The sequence below is a fragment of the Oncorhynchus clarkii genome, chromosome 16 (assembly GCF_045791955.1).
Source record: "Oncorhynchus clarkii lewisi isolate Uvic-CL-2024 chromosome 16, UVic_Ocla_1.0, whole genome shotgun sequence".
Lineage (NCBI taxonomy): Eukaryota > Metazoa > Chordata > Actinopteri > Salmoniformes > Salmonidae > Oncorhynchus > Oncorhynchus clarkii.
Window position 1 is genome coordinate 2,096,023 of NC_092162.1, and position 18,455 is coordinate 2,114,477.

General features: G+C 49.3%; 1 protein-coding gene across 1 annotated transcript in view; it reads left to right on the forward strand.

Moving 5' to 3' along the window:
* Positions 1 to 18,455, forward strand: part of LOC139367866 (HEAT repeat containing 5B) — a 158,847-nt gene that overhangs the window by 1,362 nt on the left and 139,030 nt on the right. The window contains exons 3-7 of the mRNA XM_071106209.1: positions 8 to 219; positions 10,575 to 10,683; positions 12,900 to 13,049; positions 13,565 to 13,736; positions 18,006 to 18,163. Coding sequence (XP_070962310.1) covers positions 8 to 219; positions 10,575 to 10,683; positions 12,900 to 13,049; positions 13,565 to 13,736; positions 18,006 to 18,163 — 801 coding nt within the window. The remainder of the gene's footprint in view (positions 1 to 7; positions 220 to 10,574; positions 10,684 to 12,899; positions 13,050 to 13,564; positions 13,737 to 18,005; positions 18,164 to 18,455) is intronic.

Here is an 18,455-nt window from a genome sequence, read left to right on the forward strand (position 1 = left end):
TTGCCAGGTGGATGTGAAGGAGAAGCAGAAGAAGTTGGTTGAGCAGCTGACAGGGTTGATCAGCAGTGCCCCTGGCCCTCCCACCAGGAAACTGCTAGCGAAGAACCTGGCTACCCTCTACAGCATAGGAGACACCTTCACTGTCTTCCAGACACTGGACAAGTGCAATGACATCATCAAGAGCAAGGATGACACGCCCACTTACCTCCCCACCAAACTGTGAGCTTTTTAGATTCATATATATTTATGCATTAGATGTAGGTCTAAGCATTATATATATATATATATATATATATATATATATATATATATATATGCATACATACATACATACATACATACATACATACATACATACATACATACAGTGCATTTGGAAAGTATTCAGACCCCTTGACTTTTTCCACATTTTGTTACATTACAGCCTTATTCTAAAATATATATATTTTTTAAACCATACAATACCCCATAATGACAAATCAAAAACAGTTTTCTAGTAATTTTTGCAAATGTATTACAAATAAAACACTTAAATATGACATTTACATAAGTATTCAGACCCTTTTACTCAGTACTTTGTTGGAGCACATTTGGCAGCGATTACAGCCTCGAGTCTTCTACTTGCCAAACCTGTTTGGGGAGTTTCTCCCATTAGTCTCCTCTCAAGCCCTTTCAGGTTGGATGGGGAGCGTCACTGCACAGCTATTTTCAGTTCTCTCCAGAGAAGTTAGATCGGGTTCAAGTCCAGGCTCTGGCTGGGCCACTCAAGGACATTCAGAGACTTGTCCCGAAGCCACACCTGCGTTGTCTTGGCCTGTGTGCTTAGGGTCATTGTCCTTTTGGAAGGTGAACCTTCACCCCAGTCTGATGTACTGAGCGCTCTGGAGCAGGTTTTCATCAAGGATCTCTGTACATTTCTCTGTTCGTCTTTCCCATGATCCTGACTAGTCTCTCAGTCCCTGCTGTTGAAAACATCCCCACAGCATGATGCTGCCACCACCATGCTTCACCGTAGGGATGGTGCCACCACCATGCTTCACCATAGGGATGGTGCCACCACCTTGCTTCACCGTAGGGATGGTGCCAGGTTTTGTCTAGACGCGACACTTGGCATTCAGGCCAAAGAGTTCAATCTTGGTTTCATCAGACCAGATAATCTTGTTTCTCATTGTCTGAGAGTCCTTTAGGTGCCTTTTGGCTAACTCCAAGCACGCTGTCATGTGCTTTTTACTGAGGAGTGGCTTCTCTCTGGCCACTCTACCATAAAGGTCTGATTGCTGGAGTGCTGCAGAGATGGTTGTCCTTCTGGAAGGTTGTCCCATCTCCGCTGATGTGCTCTGGAGTTCTGTCAGAGTGACCATCGGGTTCTTGGTCACCTCACTGACCAAGGCCTTTCTCCCCCGATTGCTCAGTTTGGCCGGGCGGCCGGCTCTAGGAAGAGTCTTGGTGGTTCCAAACTTCTTCCATTAAAGAATGATGGAGGCCACTGTGTTCTTGGGGACCTTCAATGCTGCAAAAATGTTTTGTGCACTCACCCAGATCTGTGCCTCGACACAATTCTGTCTCTGAGCTCTACGGACAATTCCTTCCACCTCATGACTTGGTTTTTACTCTGACATGCACTGCCAACTATAGGACCTTTATATAGACAGGTGTGTGCCTTTCCAAATCATGTCCAATCAATTGAATGTACCACAGGTGGACTCCAATCAAGTTGTAGAAACATCTTAATGATGATCAATGGAAACAGGATGCACCAGAGCTCAATTCCAAGTCTCATAGCAAAGTGTTGGAATACTTATGTAAATAAAGTATTTCAGATTTTTTTATTTTATTACATTTTCCAAAATGTCTTAATCTGTGTTTGCTTTGTCATTATGGGGTATTGTGTGTAGATTGCTAAGGATGTTTTTGTATTTAATCCATTTTAGAATAAGGCTGTAACGTAACAAAATGTTGAAAAAGTCAAGGGGTCTGAATACTTTCCGAATGCACTTTATATACAAACAAAAGTATGTGGACACCCCTTCAAGTGAGTGGATTCTATTTCAGCCACACCCGTTGCTGACAGGTGTATCAAATCGAGCACACAGCCATGCAATCTCCACAGACACACATTGGCAGTAGAATGGCCTTACTGAAGAGCTCAGTGACTTTCAATGTGGCACTGTCATAGGATTCCACCTGCTCAACGTGTCAGTTTGTCAAATATCAGCCCTGCTACACCTTCCCCGGTCAACTGTAAGTGATGTTATTGTGAAGTGGAAACCTCTAGGAGCAACAACTGCTCAGCCGCGAAGTGGTAGGCCACACAAACTCACAGAACAAGACTCTGAGTGCTGAAGCACGTAGCGTGTAAAAAATTGTCTGTCTTCAGTTGCAACACTCACTACCGAGTTCCAAACTGCCTCTGGAAGCAACGTCAGCACAATAACTATTAGTCGGGAGCTTCATGAAATGGGTTTCCATGGCCGAGCAGCTGCACAGCAGTCTAAGATCACCATGCTAAATGCCAAGCGTCAGCTGGAGTGGTGTAAAGCTCACCGCCATTGGACTCTGGAGCAGTGGAAAAACATTCCATCTGTCAGTCCGATGGTTGAATCTGGGTTTGGCGGATGCCAGGAGAACGAATCCTGCCCCAATGCATAGTGCCAACTGTAAAGTTTGGTGGATGAGGAATAATGGTCTGGGTTTGTTTTTCATGGTTCAGGCCCCTTAGTTCCAGTGAAGGGAAATCTTAACGCTACAGCATTCAATGACATTCTAGACTATTCTGTGCTTCCAACTTGGTGTTTACAGTTTTGGGAAAGCCCTTTATTGTTACAGCATGACAATGCCCCCCGTGCACAAAGGGACATCCATAACATAAATTATTTGTCGAGATCGGTGTGGAAGAACTTGACTGGTCTGCACAGAGCCCTGACCTCAACCCCATCAAACAACTTTGGGATGAATTGGAAAGCCGACTGCGATCCAGGCATCATGACCACAACATCAGTCCCCGCAGCAATGTTCCAACATCTAGTGGAAAGCCTTCCCAGAAGAGTGGAGGCTGTTATAGCAGCAATGTTCCAACCTCTAGTGGAAAGCCTTCCCAGAAGAGTGGAGGCTGTATAGCAGCAAAGGGGGGGACCAACTCCTTGTAAATGCACATGACTTTTGAAATGAGATGTTGGATGAGCAGGTGTCCACATACTTTTGGTTATGCTGTGTAATTCTAGGCATGTTGGCTCTTGGTCATTATACTGTAGCTGTATACAGTGGCTCTGTTGAGATGATTTCAGTTTAGTCATTCAAATCAAACACACAGGTATTTATTTTTATTTATTTACACAGGTATTTAATTGTACATTTATTTACACAGGTATTTAATTTTATTTACACAGGTATTTAATTTTATTTATTTACACAGGTATTTAATTGTACATTTATTTACACAGGTATTTAATTTTATTTACACAGGTATTTAATTTTATTTATTTACACAGGTAGTTATTTTTATTTATTTACACAGGTATTTAATTGTACATTTATTTACACAGGTATTTAAATTGACCTCTATCATGTGTTTCTATGTAGCCTGAAAGCGAGGTTAAGAACGTCTAGGCCTACATCCGGTAACTGAGAGGGTTGACATATCCGAGTTAGTAGTTGATGTTGATCTGCGGTGTGATATTCTGTGGTTTTTAAACTGGGATTAAGAGGTTGGAGAGAGCCGGCCCAGTGGATTACCTGTGATCTATAGCAGGAGTTAATGGTGCTGCAGTGTTTCCATCATGGCCTTTTCCCAGAGGAAACAGCTGTCATGCAGTGTGTTTTGTAATAATGCAGTCCAGGAGATTTACCTGATTGAGTTGGACAATGATTTTATAATATTCACGTGAAAATCTGTCGCAAATTGGATGGAAACCTAGCTACTGTCTGTCTGACTGGGTACTGTCTGTCTGACTGGGTACTGTCTGTCTGTCTGACTGGGTACTGTCTGTCTGTCTGACTGGGTACTGTCTGTCTGACTGGGTACTGTCTGTCTGTCTGACTGGGTACTGTCTGTCTGACTGGGTACTGTCTGTCTGACTGGCTACTGTCTGTCTGACTGGCTACTGTCTGTCTGACTGGGTACTGTCTGTCTGTCTGACTGGGTACTGTCTGTCTGTCTGACTGGGTACTGTCTGTCTGTCTGACTGGGTACTGTCTGTCTGTCTGACTGGGTACTGTCTGTCTGTCTGACTGGGTACTGTCTGTCTGACTGGCTACTGTCTGTCTGACTGGCTACTGTCTGACTGGGTACTGTCTGTCTGACTGGGTACTGTCTGTCTGACTGGGTACTGTCTGTCTGTCTGACTGGGTACTGTCTGTCTGACTGGGTACTGTCTGTCTGACTGGCTACTGTCTGTCTGACTGGCTACTGTCTGTCTGACTGGGTACTGTCTGTCTGTCTGACTGGGTACTGTCTGTCTGTCTGACTGGGTACTGTCTGTCTGTCTGACTGGGTACTGTCTGTCTGTCTGACTGGGTACTGTCTGTCTGTCTGACTGGGTACTGTCTGTCTGACTGGCTACTGTCTGTCTGACTGGCTACTGTCTGACTGGGTACTGTCTGTCTGACTGGGTACTGTCTGTCTGTCTGACTGGGTACTGTCTGTCTGTCTGACTGGCTACTGTCTGTCTGTCTGACTGGGTACTGTCTGTCTGTCTGACTGGGTACTGTCTGTCTGACTGGCTACTGTCTGTCTGACTGGCTACTGTCTGACTGGGTACTGTCTGTCTGTCTGACTGGGTACTGTCTGTCTGTCTGACTGGGTACTGTCTGTCTGTCTGACTGGGTACTGTCTGTCTGTCTGACTGGGTACTGTCTGTCTGTCTGACTGGCTACTGTCTGTCTGACTGGCTACTGTCTGTCTGACTGGCTACTGTCTGACTGGGTACTGTCTGTCTGACTGGGTACTGTCTGTCTGACTGGGTACTGTCTGTCTGTCTGACTGGGTACTGTCTGTCTGTCTGACTGGCTACTGTCTGTCTGACTGGCTACTGTCTGTCTGACTGGGTACTGTCTGTCTGACTGGGTACTGTCTGTCTGTCTGGGTACTGTCTGTCTGACTGGGTACTGTCTGTCTGTCTGGGTACTGTCTGTCTGACTGGGTACTGTCTGTCTGACTGGGTACTGTCTGTCTGTCTGACTGGGTACTGTCTGTCTGTCTGACTGGGTACTGTCTGTCTGTCTTGCTACTGTCTGTCTGACTTGCTACTGTCTGTCTGACTGGCTACTGTCTGTCTGACTGGGTACTGTCTGTCTGACTGGGTACTGTCTGTCTGACCGGCTACTGTCTGTCTGACCGGGTACTGTCTGTCTGACCGGGTACTGTCTGTCTGACCGGCTACTGTCTGTCTGACCGGCTATTGTCTGTCTGACCGGCTACAGTCTGTCTGACTGGCTACTGTCTGTCTGACTGGCTACTGTCTGTCTGACTGGCTACTGTCTGTCTGACTGGCTACTGTCTGTCTGACTGGCTACTGTCTGTCTGTCTGACTGGGTACTGTCTGTCTGACTGGCTACTGTCTGTCTGACTGGGTACTGTCTGTCTGTCTGGGTACTGTCTGTCTGACTGGGTACTGTCTGTCTGACTGGGTACTGTCTGTCTGTCTGACTGGGTACTGTCTGTCTGTCTGACTGGGTACTGTCTGTCTGACTGGCTACTGTCTGTCTGACTGGCTACTGTCTGTCTGACTGGCTACTGTCTGTCTGACTGGGTACTGTCTGTCTGACTGGGTACTGTCTGTCTGTCTGACTGGGTACTGTCTGTCTGTCTGACTGACTGGGTACTGTCTGTCTGTCTGACTGACTGGGTACTGTCTGTCTGACTGGGTACTGTCTGTCTGACTGGGTACTGTCTGTCTGACTGGCTACTGTCTGTCTGACTGGCTACTGTCTGTCTGGCTGGCTACTGTCTGTCTGGCTGGCTACTGTCTGTCTGACTGGCTACTGTCTGTCTGACTGGCTACTGTCTGTCTGACTGGCTACTGTCTGTCTGACTGGCTACTGTCTGTCTGACTGGGTACTGTCTGTCTGACTGGCTACTGTCTGTCTGACTGGCTACTGTCTGTCTGACTGGCTACTGTCTGTCTGACTGGCTACTGTCTGTCTGTCTGACTGGGTACTGTCTGTCTGTCTGACTGGGTACTGTCTGTCTGTCTGACTGGGTACTGTCTGTCTGTCTGACTGGGTACTGTCTGTCTGTCTGACTGGGTACTGTCTGTCTGTCTGACTGGGTACTGTCTGTCTGTCTGACTGGGTACTGTCTGTCTGTCTGACTGGGTACTGTCTGTCTGTCTGACTGGGTACTGTCTGTCTGTCTGACTGGGTACTGTCTGTCTGTCTGACTGGGTACTGTCTGTCTGTCTGACTGGGTACTGTCTGTCTGTCTGACTGGGTACTGTCTGTCTGTCTGACTGGGTACTGTCTGTCTGTCTGACTGGGTACTGTCTGTCTGTCTGACTGGGTACTGTCTGTCTGTCTGACTGGGTACTGTCTGTCTGTCTGACTGGGTACTGTCTGTCTGTCTGACTGGGTACTGTCTGTCTGTCTGACTGGGTACTGTCTGTCTGTCTGACTGGGTACTGTCTGTCTGTCTGACTGGGTACTGTCTGTCTGTCTGACTGGGTACTGTCTGTCTGTCTGACTGGGTACTGTCTGTCTGTCTGACTGGGTACTGTCTGTCTGTACTGTCTGTCTGTCTGACTGGGTACTGTCTGTCTGTCTGACTGGGTACTGTCTGTCTGTGACTGGGTACTGTCTGTCTGACTGGCTACTGTCTGTCTGACTGGCTACTGTCTGTCTGACTGGGTACTGTCTGTGACTGGGTACTGTCTGTCTGGCTACTGTCTGTCTGACTGGGTACTGTCTGTCTGACTGGCTACTGTCTGTCTACTGGCTACTGTCTGTCTGACTGGCTACTGTCTGTCTGACTGGGTACTGTCTGTCTGACTGGGTACTGTCTGTCTGTCTGACTGGGTACTGTCTGTCTGTCTGACTGGGTACTGTCTGTCTGTCTGACTGGGTACTGTCTGTCTGTCTGACTGTACTGTCTGTCTGTCTGACTGGGTACTGTCTGTCTGTCTGACTGGGTACTGTCTGTCTGTCTGACTGGGTACTGTCTGTCTGTCTGACTGGGTACTGTCTGTCTGTCTGACTGGGTACTGTCTGTCTGTCTGTCTGTCTGTCTGTCTGTCTGTCTGACTGGGTACTGTCTGTCTGACTGGCTACTGTCTGTCTGACTGGCTACTGTCTGTCTGACTGGGTACTGTCTGTCTGACTGGGTACTGTCTGTCTGACTGGCTACTGTCTGTCTGACTGGCTACTGTCTGTCTGACTGGCTACTGTCTGTCTGTCTGACTGGGTACTGTCTGTCTGTCTGTCTGGGTACTGTCTGTCTGTCTGACTGGGTACTGTCTGTCTGTCTGACTGGGTACTGTCTGTCTGTCTGACTGGGTACTGTCTGACTGGGTACTGTCTGTCTGTCTGACTGGGTACTGTCTGTCTGTCTGACTGGGTACTGTCTGTCTGTCTGACTGGGTACTGTCTGTCTGTCTGACTGGGTACTGTCTGTCTGACTGGGTACTGTCTGTCTGACTGGCTACTGTCTGTCTGACTGGGTACTGTCTGTCTGACTGGGTACTGTCTGTCTGACTGGCTACTGTCTGTCTGACTGTGTACTGTCTGTCTGACTGGGTACTGTCTGTCTGACTGGGTACTGTCTGTCTGTCTGACTGGGTACTGTCTGTCTGTCTGACTGGGTACTGTCTGTCTGTCTGACTGGGTACTGTCTGTCTGTCTGACTGGGTACTGTCTGTCTGTCTGACTGGGTACTGTCTGTCTGTCTGACTGGGTACTGTCTGTCTGTCTGACTGGGTACTGTCTGTCTGTCTGACTGGGTACTGTCTGTCTGTCTGACTGGGTACTGTCTGTCTGTCTGACTGGGTACTGTCTGTCTGTCTGACTGGGTACTGTCTGTCTGTCTGACTGGGTACTGTCTGTCTGACTGGGTACTGTCTGTCTGACTGGCTACTGTCTGTCTGACTGGCTACTGTCTGTCTGACTGGGTACTGTCTGTCTGACTGGCTACTGTCTGTCTGACTGGCTACTGTCTGTCTGACTGGCTACTGTCTGTCTGACTGGCTACTGTCTGTCTGACTGGGTACTGTCTGTCTGTCTGACTGGGTACTGTCTGTCTGTCTGACTGGGTACTGTCTGTCTGTCTGACTGGGTACTGTCTGACTGGGTACTGTCTGTCTGTCTGACTGGGTACTGTCTGTCTGTCTGACTGGGTACTGTCTGTCTGTCTGACTGGGTACTGTCTGTCTGTCTGACTGGGTACTGTCTGTCTGTCTGACTGGGTACTGTCTGTCTGACTGGGTACTCTCTGTCTGACTGGGTACTCTCTGTCTGACTGGGTACTGTCTGTCTGACTGGGTACTGTCTGTCTGACTGGGTACTGTCTGTCTGACTGGGTACTGTCTGTCTGACTGGCTACTGTCTGTCTGACTGGCTACTGTCTGTCTGACTGGCTACTGTCTGTCTGACTGGGTACTGTCTGTCTGACTGGGTACTGTCTGTCTGACTGGGTACTGTCTGTCTGTCTGTCTGTCTGACTGGGTACTGTCTGTCTGTCTGTCTGTCTGACTGGGTACTGTCTGTCTGACTGGCTACTGTCTGTCTGACTGGGTACTGTCTGTCTGACTGGGTACTGTCTGTCTGACTGGCTACTGTCTGTCTGACTGGCTACTGTCTGTCTGACTGGCTACTGTCTGTCTGACTGGGTACTGTCTGTCTGACTGGGTACTGTCTGTCTGACTGGCTACTGTCTGTCTGACTGGCTACTGTCTGTCTGACTGGCTACTGTCTGTCTGACTGGCTACTGTCTGTCTGACTGGCTACTGTCTGTCTGACTGGCTACTGTCTGTCTGACTGGGTACTGTCTGTCTGTCTGACTGGGTACTGTCTGTCTGTCTGACTGGGTACTGTCTGTCTGTCTGACTGGGTACTGTCTGTCTGTCTGACTGGGTACTGTCTGTCTGTCTGACTGGGTACTGTCTGTCTGTCTGACTGGGTACTGTCTGTCTGACTGGGTACTCTCTGTCTGACTGGGTACTCTCTGTCTGACTGGGTACTCTCTGTCTGACTGGGTACTGTCTGTCTGACTGGGTACTGTCTGTCTGACTGGGTACTGTCTGTCTGACTGGGTACTGTCTGTCTGACTGGGTACTGTCTGTCTGACTGGCTACTGTCTGTCTGACTGGCTACTGTCTGTCTGACTGGCTACTGTCTGTCTGACTGGCTACTGTCTGTCTGACTGGGTACTGTCTGTCTGACTGGCTACTGTCTGTCTGACTGGGTACTGTCTGTCTGACTGGGTACTGTCTGTCTGTCTGACCGGGTACTGTCTGTCTGTCTGACCGGGTACTGTCTGTCTGTCTGACCGGGTACTGTCTGTCTGTCTGGTCAGACAGACAGACAGTACCCGGTCAGACAGACAGACAGACAGTACCCGGTCAGACAGACAGACAGACAGTACCCGGTCAGACAGACAGACAGTACCCGGTCAGACAGACAGACATTACCCGGTCAGACAGACAGACAGTACCCGGTCAGACAGACAGACAGTACCCGGTCAGACAGACAGACAGTACCCGGTCAGACAGACAGACAGTACCCGGTCAGACAGACAGACAGTACCCGGTCAGACAGACAGACAGTACCCGGTCAGACAGACAGACAGTGCCCGGTCAGACAGACAGTACCCGGTCAGACAGACAGACAGTACCCAGTCAGACAGACAGACAGTACCCAGTCAGACAGACAGACAGTACCCAGTCAGACAGACAGTACCCGGTCAGACAGACAGTACCCGGTCAGACAGACAGTACCCGGTCAGACAGACAGACAGACAGACAGACAGTACCCGGTCAGACAGACAGACAGTACCCGGTCAGACAGACAGACGGTACTGTCTGTCTGACCGGGTACTGTCTGTCTGTCTGACCGGGTACTGTCTGTCTGTCTGACCGGGTACTGTCTGTCTGTCTGACCGGGTACTGTCTGTCTGACCGGGTACTGTCTGTCTGACTGGGTACTGTCTGTCTGACCGGGTACTGTCTGTCTGTCTGACCGGGTACTGTCTGTCTGTCTGACCGGGTACTGTCTGTCTGTCTGACCGGGTACTGTCTGTCTGACTGGGTACTGTCTGTCTGACTGGGTACTGTCTGTCTGTCTGACCGGGTACTGTCTGTCTGTCTGTCTGTCTGTCTGTCTGTCTGACCGGTACTGTCTGTCTGTCTGTCTGACTGGGTACTGTCTGCCTGACCCGGGTACTGTCTGTCTGTCTGACCGGGTACTGTCTGTCTGTCTGTCTGACCGGGTACTGTCTGTCTGACCCGGGTACTGTCTGTCTGACCCGGGTACTGTCTCTCTGACCCGGTACTGTCTGTCTGACCGGGTGTGAGTGGGTAAAGAATAGCTTCCAGTCTATAATTGAGTGGTAATGAACTCCTCTGTTAGGCTCATCGTGGTTTGTTTTGCAGAGCTGCTGTGGCCTGTGTGGGGTCCTTCTATGAGAAGATGGGGAGGATGCTGGGAAGCTCCTTCCCCGACACCATCTCCAACATGCTGAAAGCACTGAAGACTGCAGAGGTAAGGGCTTCCTGGGTTTTATAGAGCAGAGGTAAGGGCTTCCTGGGTTTTATAGAGCAGAGGTAAGGGCTTCCTGGGTTTTATAGAGCAGGGGTAAGGGCTTCCCGGGTTTTATAGAGCAGGGGTAAGGGCTTCCTGGGTTTTATAGAGCAGGGGTAAGGGCTTCCTGGGTTTTATAGAGCAGAGGTAAGGGCTTCCTGGGTTTTATAGAGCAGAGGTAAGGGCTTCCTGGGTTTTATAGAGCAGGGGTAAGGGCTTCCTGGGTTTTATAGAGCAGGGGTAAGGGCTTCCTGGGTTTTATAGAGCAGAGGTAAGGGCTTCCTGGGTTTTATAGAGCAGAGGTAAGGGCTTCCTGGGTTTTATAGAGCAGGGGTAAGGGCTTCCTGGGTTTTATAGAGCAGAGGTAAGGGCTTCCTGGGTTTTATAGAGCAGAGGTAAGGGCTTCCTGGGTTTTATAGAGCAGGGGTAAGGGCTTCCTGGGTTTTATAGAGCAGGGGTAAGGGCTTCCTGGGTTTTATAGAGCAGGGGTAAGGGCTTCCTGGGTTTTATAGAGCAGGGGTAAGGGCTTCCTGGGTTTTATAGAGCAGGGGTAAGGGCTTCCTGGGTTTTATAGAGCAGAGGTAAGGGCTTCCTGGGTTTTATAGAGCAGAGGTAAGGGCTTCCTGGGTTTTATAGAGCAGAGGTAAGGGCTTCCTGGGTTTTATAGAGCAGAGGTAAGGGCTTCCTGGGTTTTATAGAGCAGAGGTAAGGGCTTCCTGGGTTTTATAGAGCAGAGGTAAGGGCTTCCTGGGTTTTATAGAGCAGAGGTAAGGGCTTCCTGGGTTTTATAGAGCAGGGGTAAGGGCTTCCTGGGTTTTATAGAGCAGGGGTAAGGGCTTCCTGGGTTTTATAGAGCAGGGGTAAGGGCTTCCTGGGTTTTATAGAGCAGGGGTAAGGGCTTCCTGGGTTTTATAGAGCAGGGGTAAGGGCTTCCTGGGTTTTATAGAGCAGGGGTAAGGGCTTCCTGGGTTTTATAGAGCAGGGGTAAGGGCTTCCTGGGTTTTATAGAGCAGGGGTAAGGGCTTCCTGGGTTTTATAGAGCAGGGGTAAGGGCTTTCTGGGTTTTATAGAGCAGCTTCCTGGGTTTTATAGAGAGGTAAGGGCAGAGGTAAGGGCTTCCTGGGTTTTATAGAGCAGAGGTAAGGGCTTCCTGGGTTTTATAGAGCAGGGGTAAGGGCTTCCTGGGTTTTATAGAGCAGAGGTAAGGGCTTCCTGGGTTTTATAGAGCAGGGGTAAGGGCTTCCTGGGTTTTATAGAGCAGGGGTAAGGGCTTCCTGGGTTTTATAGAGCAGGGGTAAGGGCTTCCTAGCAGCTCATAATACTTCTTATCATGGTATTCTGACTTGCCTATTTAAATAAATAAATACATTCTAGGAACACCAGGACTATCTCTATTGTTGCTCAGAACAATGTACAGTTCATCTTGGCAACAATATAGATAGACTTCGATTGACTTGTATGTAATGCCACCCCATTTCTCCTCCTCTCCTCGCTCCTCCTCTCATCCCCCTTCTCCTCCTCCTTCTCTCTCTCATCCCTCCCCTCTCATCCCCTCCTCTCTCTCTCTTCCCTCCCCTCCTCTCTCTTCCCTCCCCTCCCCTCTCATCCCCTCTTCTCTCTCATCCCCTCTTCTCTCTCATCCCTCCCCTCTCATCCCCTCTTCTCTCTCATCCCTCCCCTCTCATCCCCTCCCCTCTCTTCCCTCCCCTCCTCTCTCTTCCCTCCCCTCCTCTCTCTTCCCTCCCCTCTCATTCCCTCCCCTCTCATTCCCTCCCCTCTCATTCCCTCCCCTCTCTTCCCTCCCCTCTCTTCCCTCCCCTCTCTTCCCTCCCCTCTCACCCCCTCCTCTCTCTCTTCCCTCCCCTCTCACCCCCTCCTCTCTCTCTCTTCCCTCCCCTCTCACCCCCTCCTCTCTCTCTTCCCTCCCCTCTCACCCCCTCCTCTCTCTCTTCCCTCCCCTCTCACCCCCTCCCCTCTCACCCCCTCTCCTCTCTCCTCTCTCATCCCCTCTCCTCTCTCATCCCCTCTCCTCTCTCATCCCCTCTCCTCTCTCATCCCCTCCTCTCTCTCATTCCCTCCTCTCTCTCATTCCCTTCCTCTCTCTCATTCCCTTCCTCTGTCTCATTCCCTTCCTCTGTCTCATCCCTCTCCTCCCCTCCTCCTCCCTCTGTCTCCAGTCCCAGGGTCGTAGTGAGATTCTACTCAGTCTACAGAAGGTGTTGAATGGTCTTGGTGGAGCAGCAGCCTCTTGCCATAGAGACATCTATAAGAACGCTCGTTCCCTACTCACAGACCGCTCCATGGCTGTGCGCTGTGCTGTGGCTAAGGTTAGTGAATACTGTGCAACAGTCCACAAATTGTGAATGTTCTCAGATATAATGATAACCATCGGTTGGCGGGAGAACGATAACCATCGGTCGGCGGGAGAACGATAACCATCGGTCGGCGGGAGAACGGTAACCATCGGTTGGCGGGAGAACGGTAACCATCGGTTGGCGGGAGAACGATAACCATCGGTTGGCGGGAGAACGATAACCATCGGCCGGCGGGAGAACGATAACCATCGGCCGGCGGGAGAACGATAACCATCGGCCGGCGGGAGAACGATGGCCATCGGCCGGCGGGAGAACGATGGCCATCTGCCGGCGGGAGAACGAGAACCATCCGGCCGGCGGGAGAGGCTGGCGCATTCAAGTGGACCACATAGCTGGAGAACGTAGCTACTCTGTGCTTCAAGGCCCTGGAAGGATCTAACGATTAACTCGGTCTCTCTGTCTCTCTCTTTCTGTCTCTCTTTCTGTCTCGCTCTTTCTTTCTCTCACCCTGTCCTCTCTGTCTATAGTGTCTGCTAGAGCTGCAGAATGAGGCTGTATTCATGTGGACCGCCGAGCTGGAGAACGTAGCTACTCTGTGCTTCAAGGCCCTGGAAGGATCGAACTATGGAGTGAGGGTAGCCGTATCCAAACTACTAGGAACCGTCATGGCCACGGCCCTGATGCCCAAACAAGCTGCAGGTTAGGAGCACGCTCTAATGGGGTTTCCTTTGTCAGGTTTGATATGTTAGTCATTTAGCTGACGCTCTTATCCAGAGCCAATAACAGTTAGTGTATTCATCTGCTGTGGGATTAATCGAGGGGCTCGCTGATGGGTCTCATTGATAATGTCGAGGGGCTCTCTGATGGGTCTCGTTGATAATGTCGAGGGGCTCTCTGATGGGTCTCGTTGATAATGTCGAGGGGCTCTCTGATGGGTCTCGTTGATAATGTCGAGGGGCTCTCTGATGGGTCTCGTTGATAATGTCGAGGGGCTCTCTGATGGGTCTCGTTGATAATGTCGAGGGGCTCTCTGATGGGTCTCGTTGATAATGTCGAGGGGCTCTCTGATGGGTCTCGTTGATAATGTCGAGGGGCTCTCTGATGGGTCTCGTTGATAATGTCGAGGGGCTCTCTGATGGGTCTCGTTGATAATGTCGAGGGGCTCTCTGATGGGTCTCGTTGATAATGTCGAGGGGCTCTCTGATGGGTCTCGTTGATAATGTCGAGGGGCTCTCTGATGGGTCTCAGTGGGGGGGTTTGAGATCCCAGTGGGGGGGTTGAGATCCCAGTGTGAGGTGGGGGGTTGAGATCCCAGTATTGGGGGGGTTGAGATCCCAGTGTGAGGTGGGGGTGTGGGGGGTTGAGATCCCAGCGTGAGGTTGGGGGGGTTGAGATCCCAGTGTTGGGGGGGGTGGGGGTTGAAATCCCAGTGTGAGGTGGGGGGGAGTTGAGATCCCAGTGTGAGGTGGGGGGGTTGAGATCCCAGTGTGAGGTGGGGGGGTGGGTTGAGATCCCAGTGTGAGGTGGGGGGGTGGGTTGAGATCCCAGTGTGAGGTGGGGGGGTGGGTTGAGATCCCAGTGTGAGGTGGGGGGTTGGGTTGAGATCCCAGTGTGAGGTGGGGGGGTGGGTCGAGATCCCAGTGTCAGGTTGGGGGGTGGGGGGGGTTGAGATCCCAGTGGGGGGGGGTTGAGATCCCAGGTGTGAGGGGGGGGAGTTGAGATCCCAGTGGGGGGGGGTTGAGATCCCAGTGTCAGGTTGGGGGGTGGGTTGAGATCCCAGTGTCAGGTGGGGGGGTGGGGGGGGTTGAGATCCCAGTGTGAGGTGGGGGGGGGGTTGAGATCCCAGTGGGGGGGGGGGGGGGGGTGAGTTGCGATCCCAGTGGGGGGTGGGGGGGGTTGAGATCCCAGGTGTGAGGTGGGGGGGGGGGGGGGGGGGGGGGGTTGAGATCCCAGTGGGGGGGGTTGAGATTTTGTTACGGTACAGCCTTATTCTAAAATAAATTAAATAATAGTTTTTCTACATGAATCTACACACAATACCCCATAATGACAATGCAAAAATAGGTTTTTAGACATTTTTGCAGATGTATTAAAAGCAGAAATGGAAATACGCTATAAGTATTCAGACAGTTTGCTATGAGACTCGGAATTCAGCTCCGGTGCATCCTGTTACCATTGATCATCCCTGAGATGATCCACTTCTGGTAAAATCTATTTATTGGACATGATTTGGAAAGACACACACCTGTCTATATAAGGTCCCACAGCTGACAGTGCATGTCAGAGCAAAAACCAAGTCATGAGGTCGAAGGAATTGTCCGTAGATCTCAGAGACAGGATTGTGTCGAGGCACAGATCTGGGGAAAGGTACCAAGAAAATGTCTGTAGCATTGAAGGTCCCCAAGAACACAGTGGCCTCCATCATTCTGAAATGGAAGAAGTTTGGAACCACCAAGATTATTGCTAGAGCTGGCCGCCCAGCCAAACTGAGCAATCGGGGGAGAAGAGCCTTGGTCAGGGAGGTGACCAAGAACCTGACCTGACAGAGCTCCAGAGTTCCTCTGTTGAGATGGGAGAACAACCATCTCTTCAGCACTCCACCAATCAGGCCTTTATGGTAGAGTGGCCAGACAGAAGCCATTCCTCAGTAAAAGGCAGATTCTCTGGTCTGATGACACCACGGCTGAACTCTTTTGTCTTAATGCCAAGTGTCACATCTAGAGGAAACCTGGCACCATCCCTACGGTGACGCATGGTGGTGGGAGCATCATGCTGTGGGGATGTTTTTCAGTGACTGGGACTGGGAGACAAGTTCGGATCGAGGGAAAGATGAACGGAGCAAAGTAAAGAGAGATCCTTGATGAAAACCTGCTCCAGAGTGCTCAGGACCTCAGACTGGGGTGAAGGTTCACCTTCCAACAGGACAACGACTCTAAGCACACAGCCAAGACAACACAGGAGTGGCTTTGGGACAAATCTCTGAATGTCCATGAGTGGCCTAGCCAGAGCCCGGACTTGAACCCGATCTAACATCTCTGGAGAGACCTGAAAATAGATGTGCAGTGACACTCCCCATCCAACCTGACAGGGCTTGAGAGGATCTGCAGAGAAGAATAGGAGAAACTCCCCAAATACAGGTATGCCAAGCGTTTAGCATCATACCCAAGAAGACTCCCCTTACACTGTGTACAAGACAGTAGTTTTGGAATTGTTAGTTAGATTACTTGTTGGTTATTACTGCATTGTCGGAACTAGAAGCACAAGCATTTCGCTACATTCGCATTAACATCTGCTAACCATGTGTATGTGACAAATAAAATTTGATTTGATTTGATTTGCCAAGCGTTTAGCATCATACCCAAGAAGACTCGAGGCTGTAATTACTGCCAAATGTGCTTCAAACAAAGTACTGAGTAAAGGGTCTGAATACCTAAAAAACGTGATATCTCAGTTTATTTTATTTTGAAACATTTCAAACCAACTGGTTTTGGCTTTGTCATTATGGGGTATTGTGATGTCATTATGGGGCATTGTGATGTCATTATGGGGCATTGTGATGTCATTATGGGACATTGTGATGTCATTATGGGGCATTGTGATGTCATTATGGGGCATTGTGATGTCATTATGGGGCGTTGTGTGTAGATTATGGAGGAAAAACATATTTTACTCAATTTTAGAATAAGGCTGTAACATAACAAAATGTGGAAAAAGTCAAGGGGTCTGAATACTTTGTGAATACTCTGCACATGTAACAATGAATAATACAAAATATTTTATTTTTAATTATAATGTTTTATTTTTTATAACGGGCTGCCAGTTGGGGAACTCTGCTGTTACTTTTTGAAATGGATAGTTTACTCTGACTACAGACTAACATGGTTTTGCTCCAGCCTTGGCTCTAGTTTATTCATGGTTTTCCTCCAGCCTTGGCTCTAGTTTATTCATGGTTTTCCTCCAGCCTTGGCTCTAGTTTATTCATGGTTTTCCTCCAGCCTTGGCTCTAGTTTATTCATGGTTTTCCTCCAGCCTTGGCTCTAGTTTATTCATGGTTTTCCTCCAGCCTTGGCTCTAGTTTATTCATGGTTTTCCTCCAGCCTTGGCTCTAGTTTATTCATGGTTTTCCTCCAGCCTTGGCTCTAGTTTATTCATGGTTTTCCTCCAGCCTTGGCTCTAGTTTATTCATGGTTTTCCTCCAGCCTTGGCTCTAGTTTATTCATGGTTTTCCTCCAGCCTTGGCTTTAGTTTATTCAAGAAAGCCGTTTTTGGATATTTAGTTTCCATTCAACACTTAACAGCCGTATTTTGTTACAGTTAGCATCCTTAGTAACACTTAACATTAAACTGTTCTTGTGCCTGTGTAATAAACATATAATTATAATATAAATATCTATGTAGCAATGTTATTGTAATAATGAAAGCTACTACACAAGTATAGGAACTGGATGTCAAGTTACATGATTACCTTGTGTCTTACTCATTATTAAAATATATGTCTTATTTTAATAATGACTAAGACATATATTTTAATAATGACTAAGACATATATTTTAATAATTAGTATATGTCTTAGTCATTATTAAAATATATGTCTTACTCGTTATTAAAATATGTCTTAGTCATTTTGAAGCTGCAGAAGTGGTGCTTTCCTAATGCTGCGGTGTTTCCATGTTCCTCGTGTATTTCATTCTAGGCTATAGACTATATTAACATTCACAAACAGAGCCCTCCAAACCCTGTGCTGACTGACGATCATATCTCAGAGCCCTCCAAACCCTGTGCTGACTGACGATCATATCTCAGAGCCCTCCAAACCCTGTGCTGACTGACGATCATATCTCAGAGCCCTCCAAACCCTGTGCTGACTGACGATCATATCTCAGAGCCCTCCAAACCCTGTGCTTAACCAATATCACTGGTACCCCCCCCCCGACCTCTGTCCCTATGCTATGTTACCGTCTCCTCTAGTGATGCGTCAGAACGTGAAACGCGCCACGCTAGACGAGGTGTTGGAGCTGATGGCTACAGGCTTCCTAAGAGGGGGGTCTGGCTTCCTGAAGAGCGGGGGGGAGATGCTGAAGGGAGGGGGCTCTGTCAGCAGGGAGGTGCGGGTGGGAGTCACACAGGTACGTAGATGTCCCTCCCGTTTGGGTAGGTTGTTGAATAATAATGTGCTTGTTTGAGATGGACGACATCGCTGTCCGACTGGAGAATCACAGATCTACAAATCACATTCATCCCCAGTAACTGATCATTATGTGATGAAGAGGAGTGATTCTGCACAGTCAGACAGCTCAAACTGATCCCCTCAAACACGCTGATTGGTGTGTGCTACCAGTGATATTGGTGTGTGTGTGCTACCAGTGATATTGGTGTGTGTGTGTGCTACCAGTGATATTGGTGTGTGTGCTACCAGTG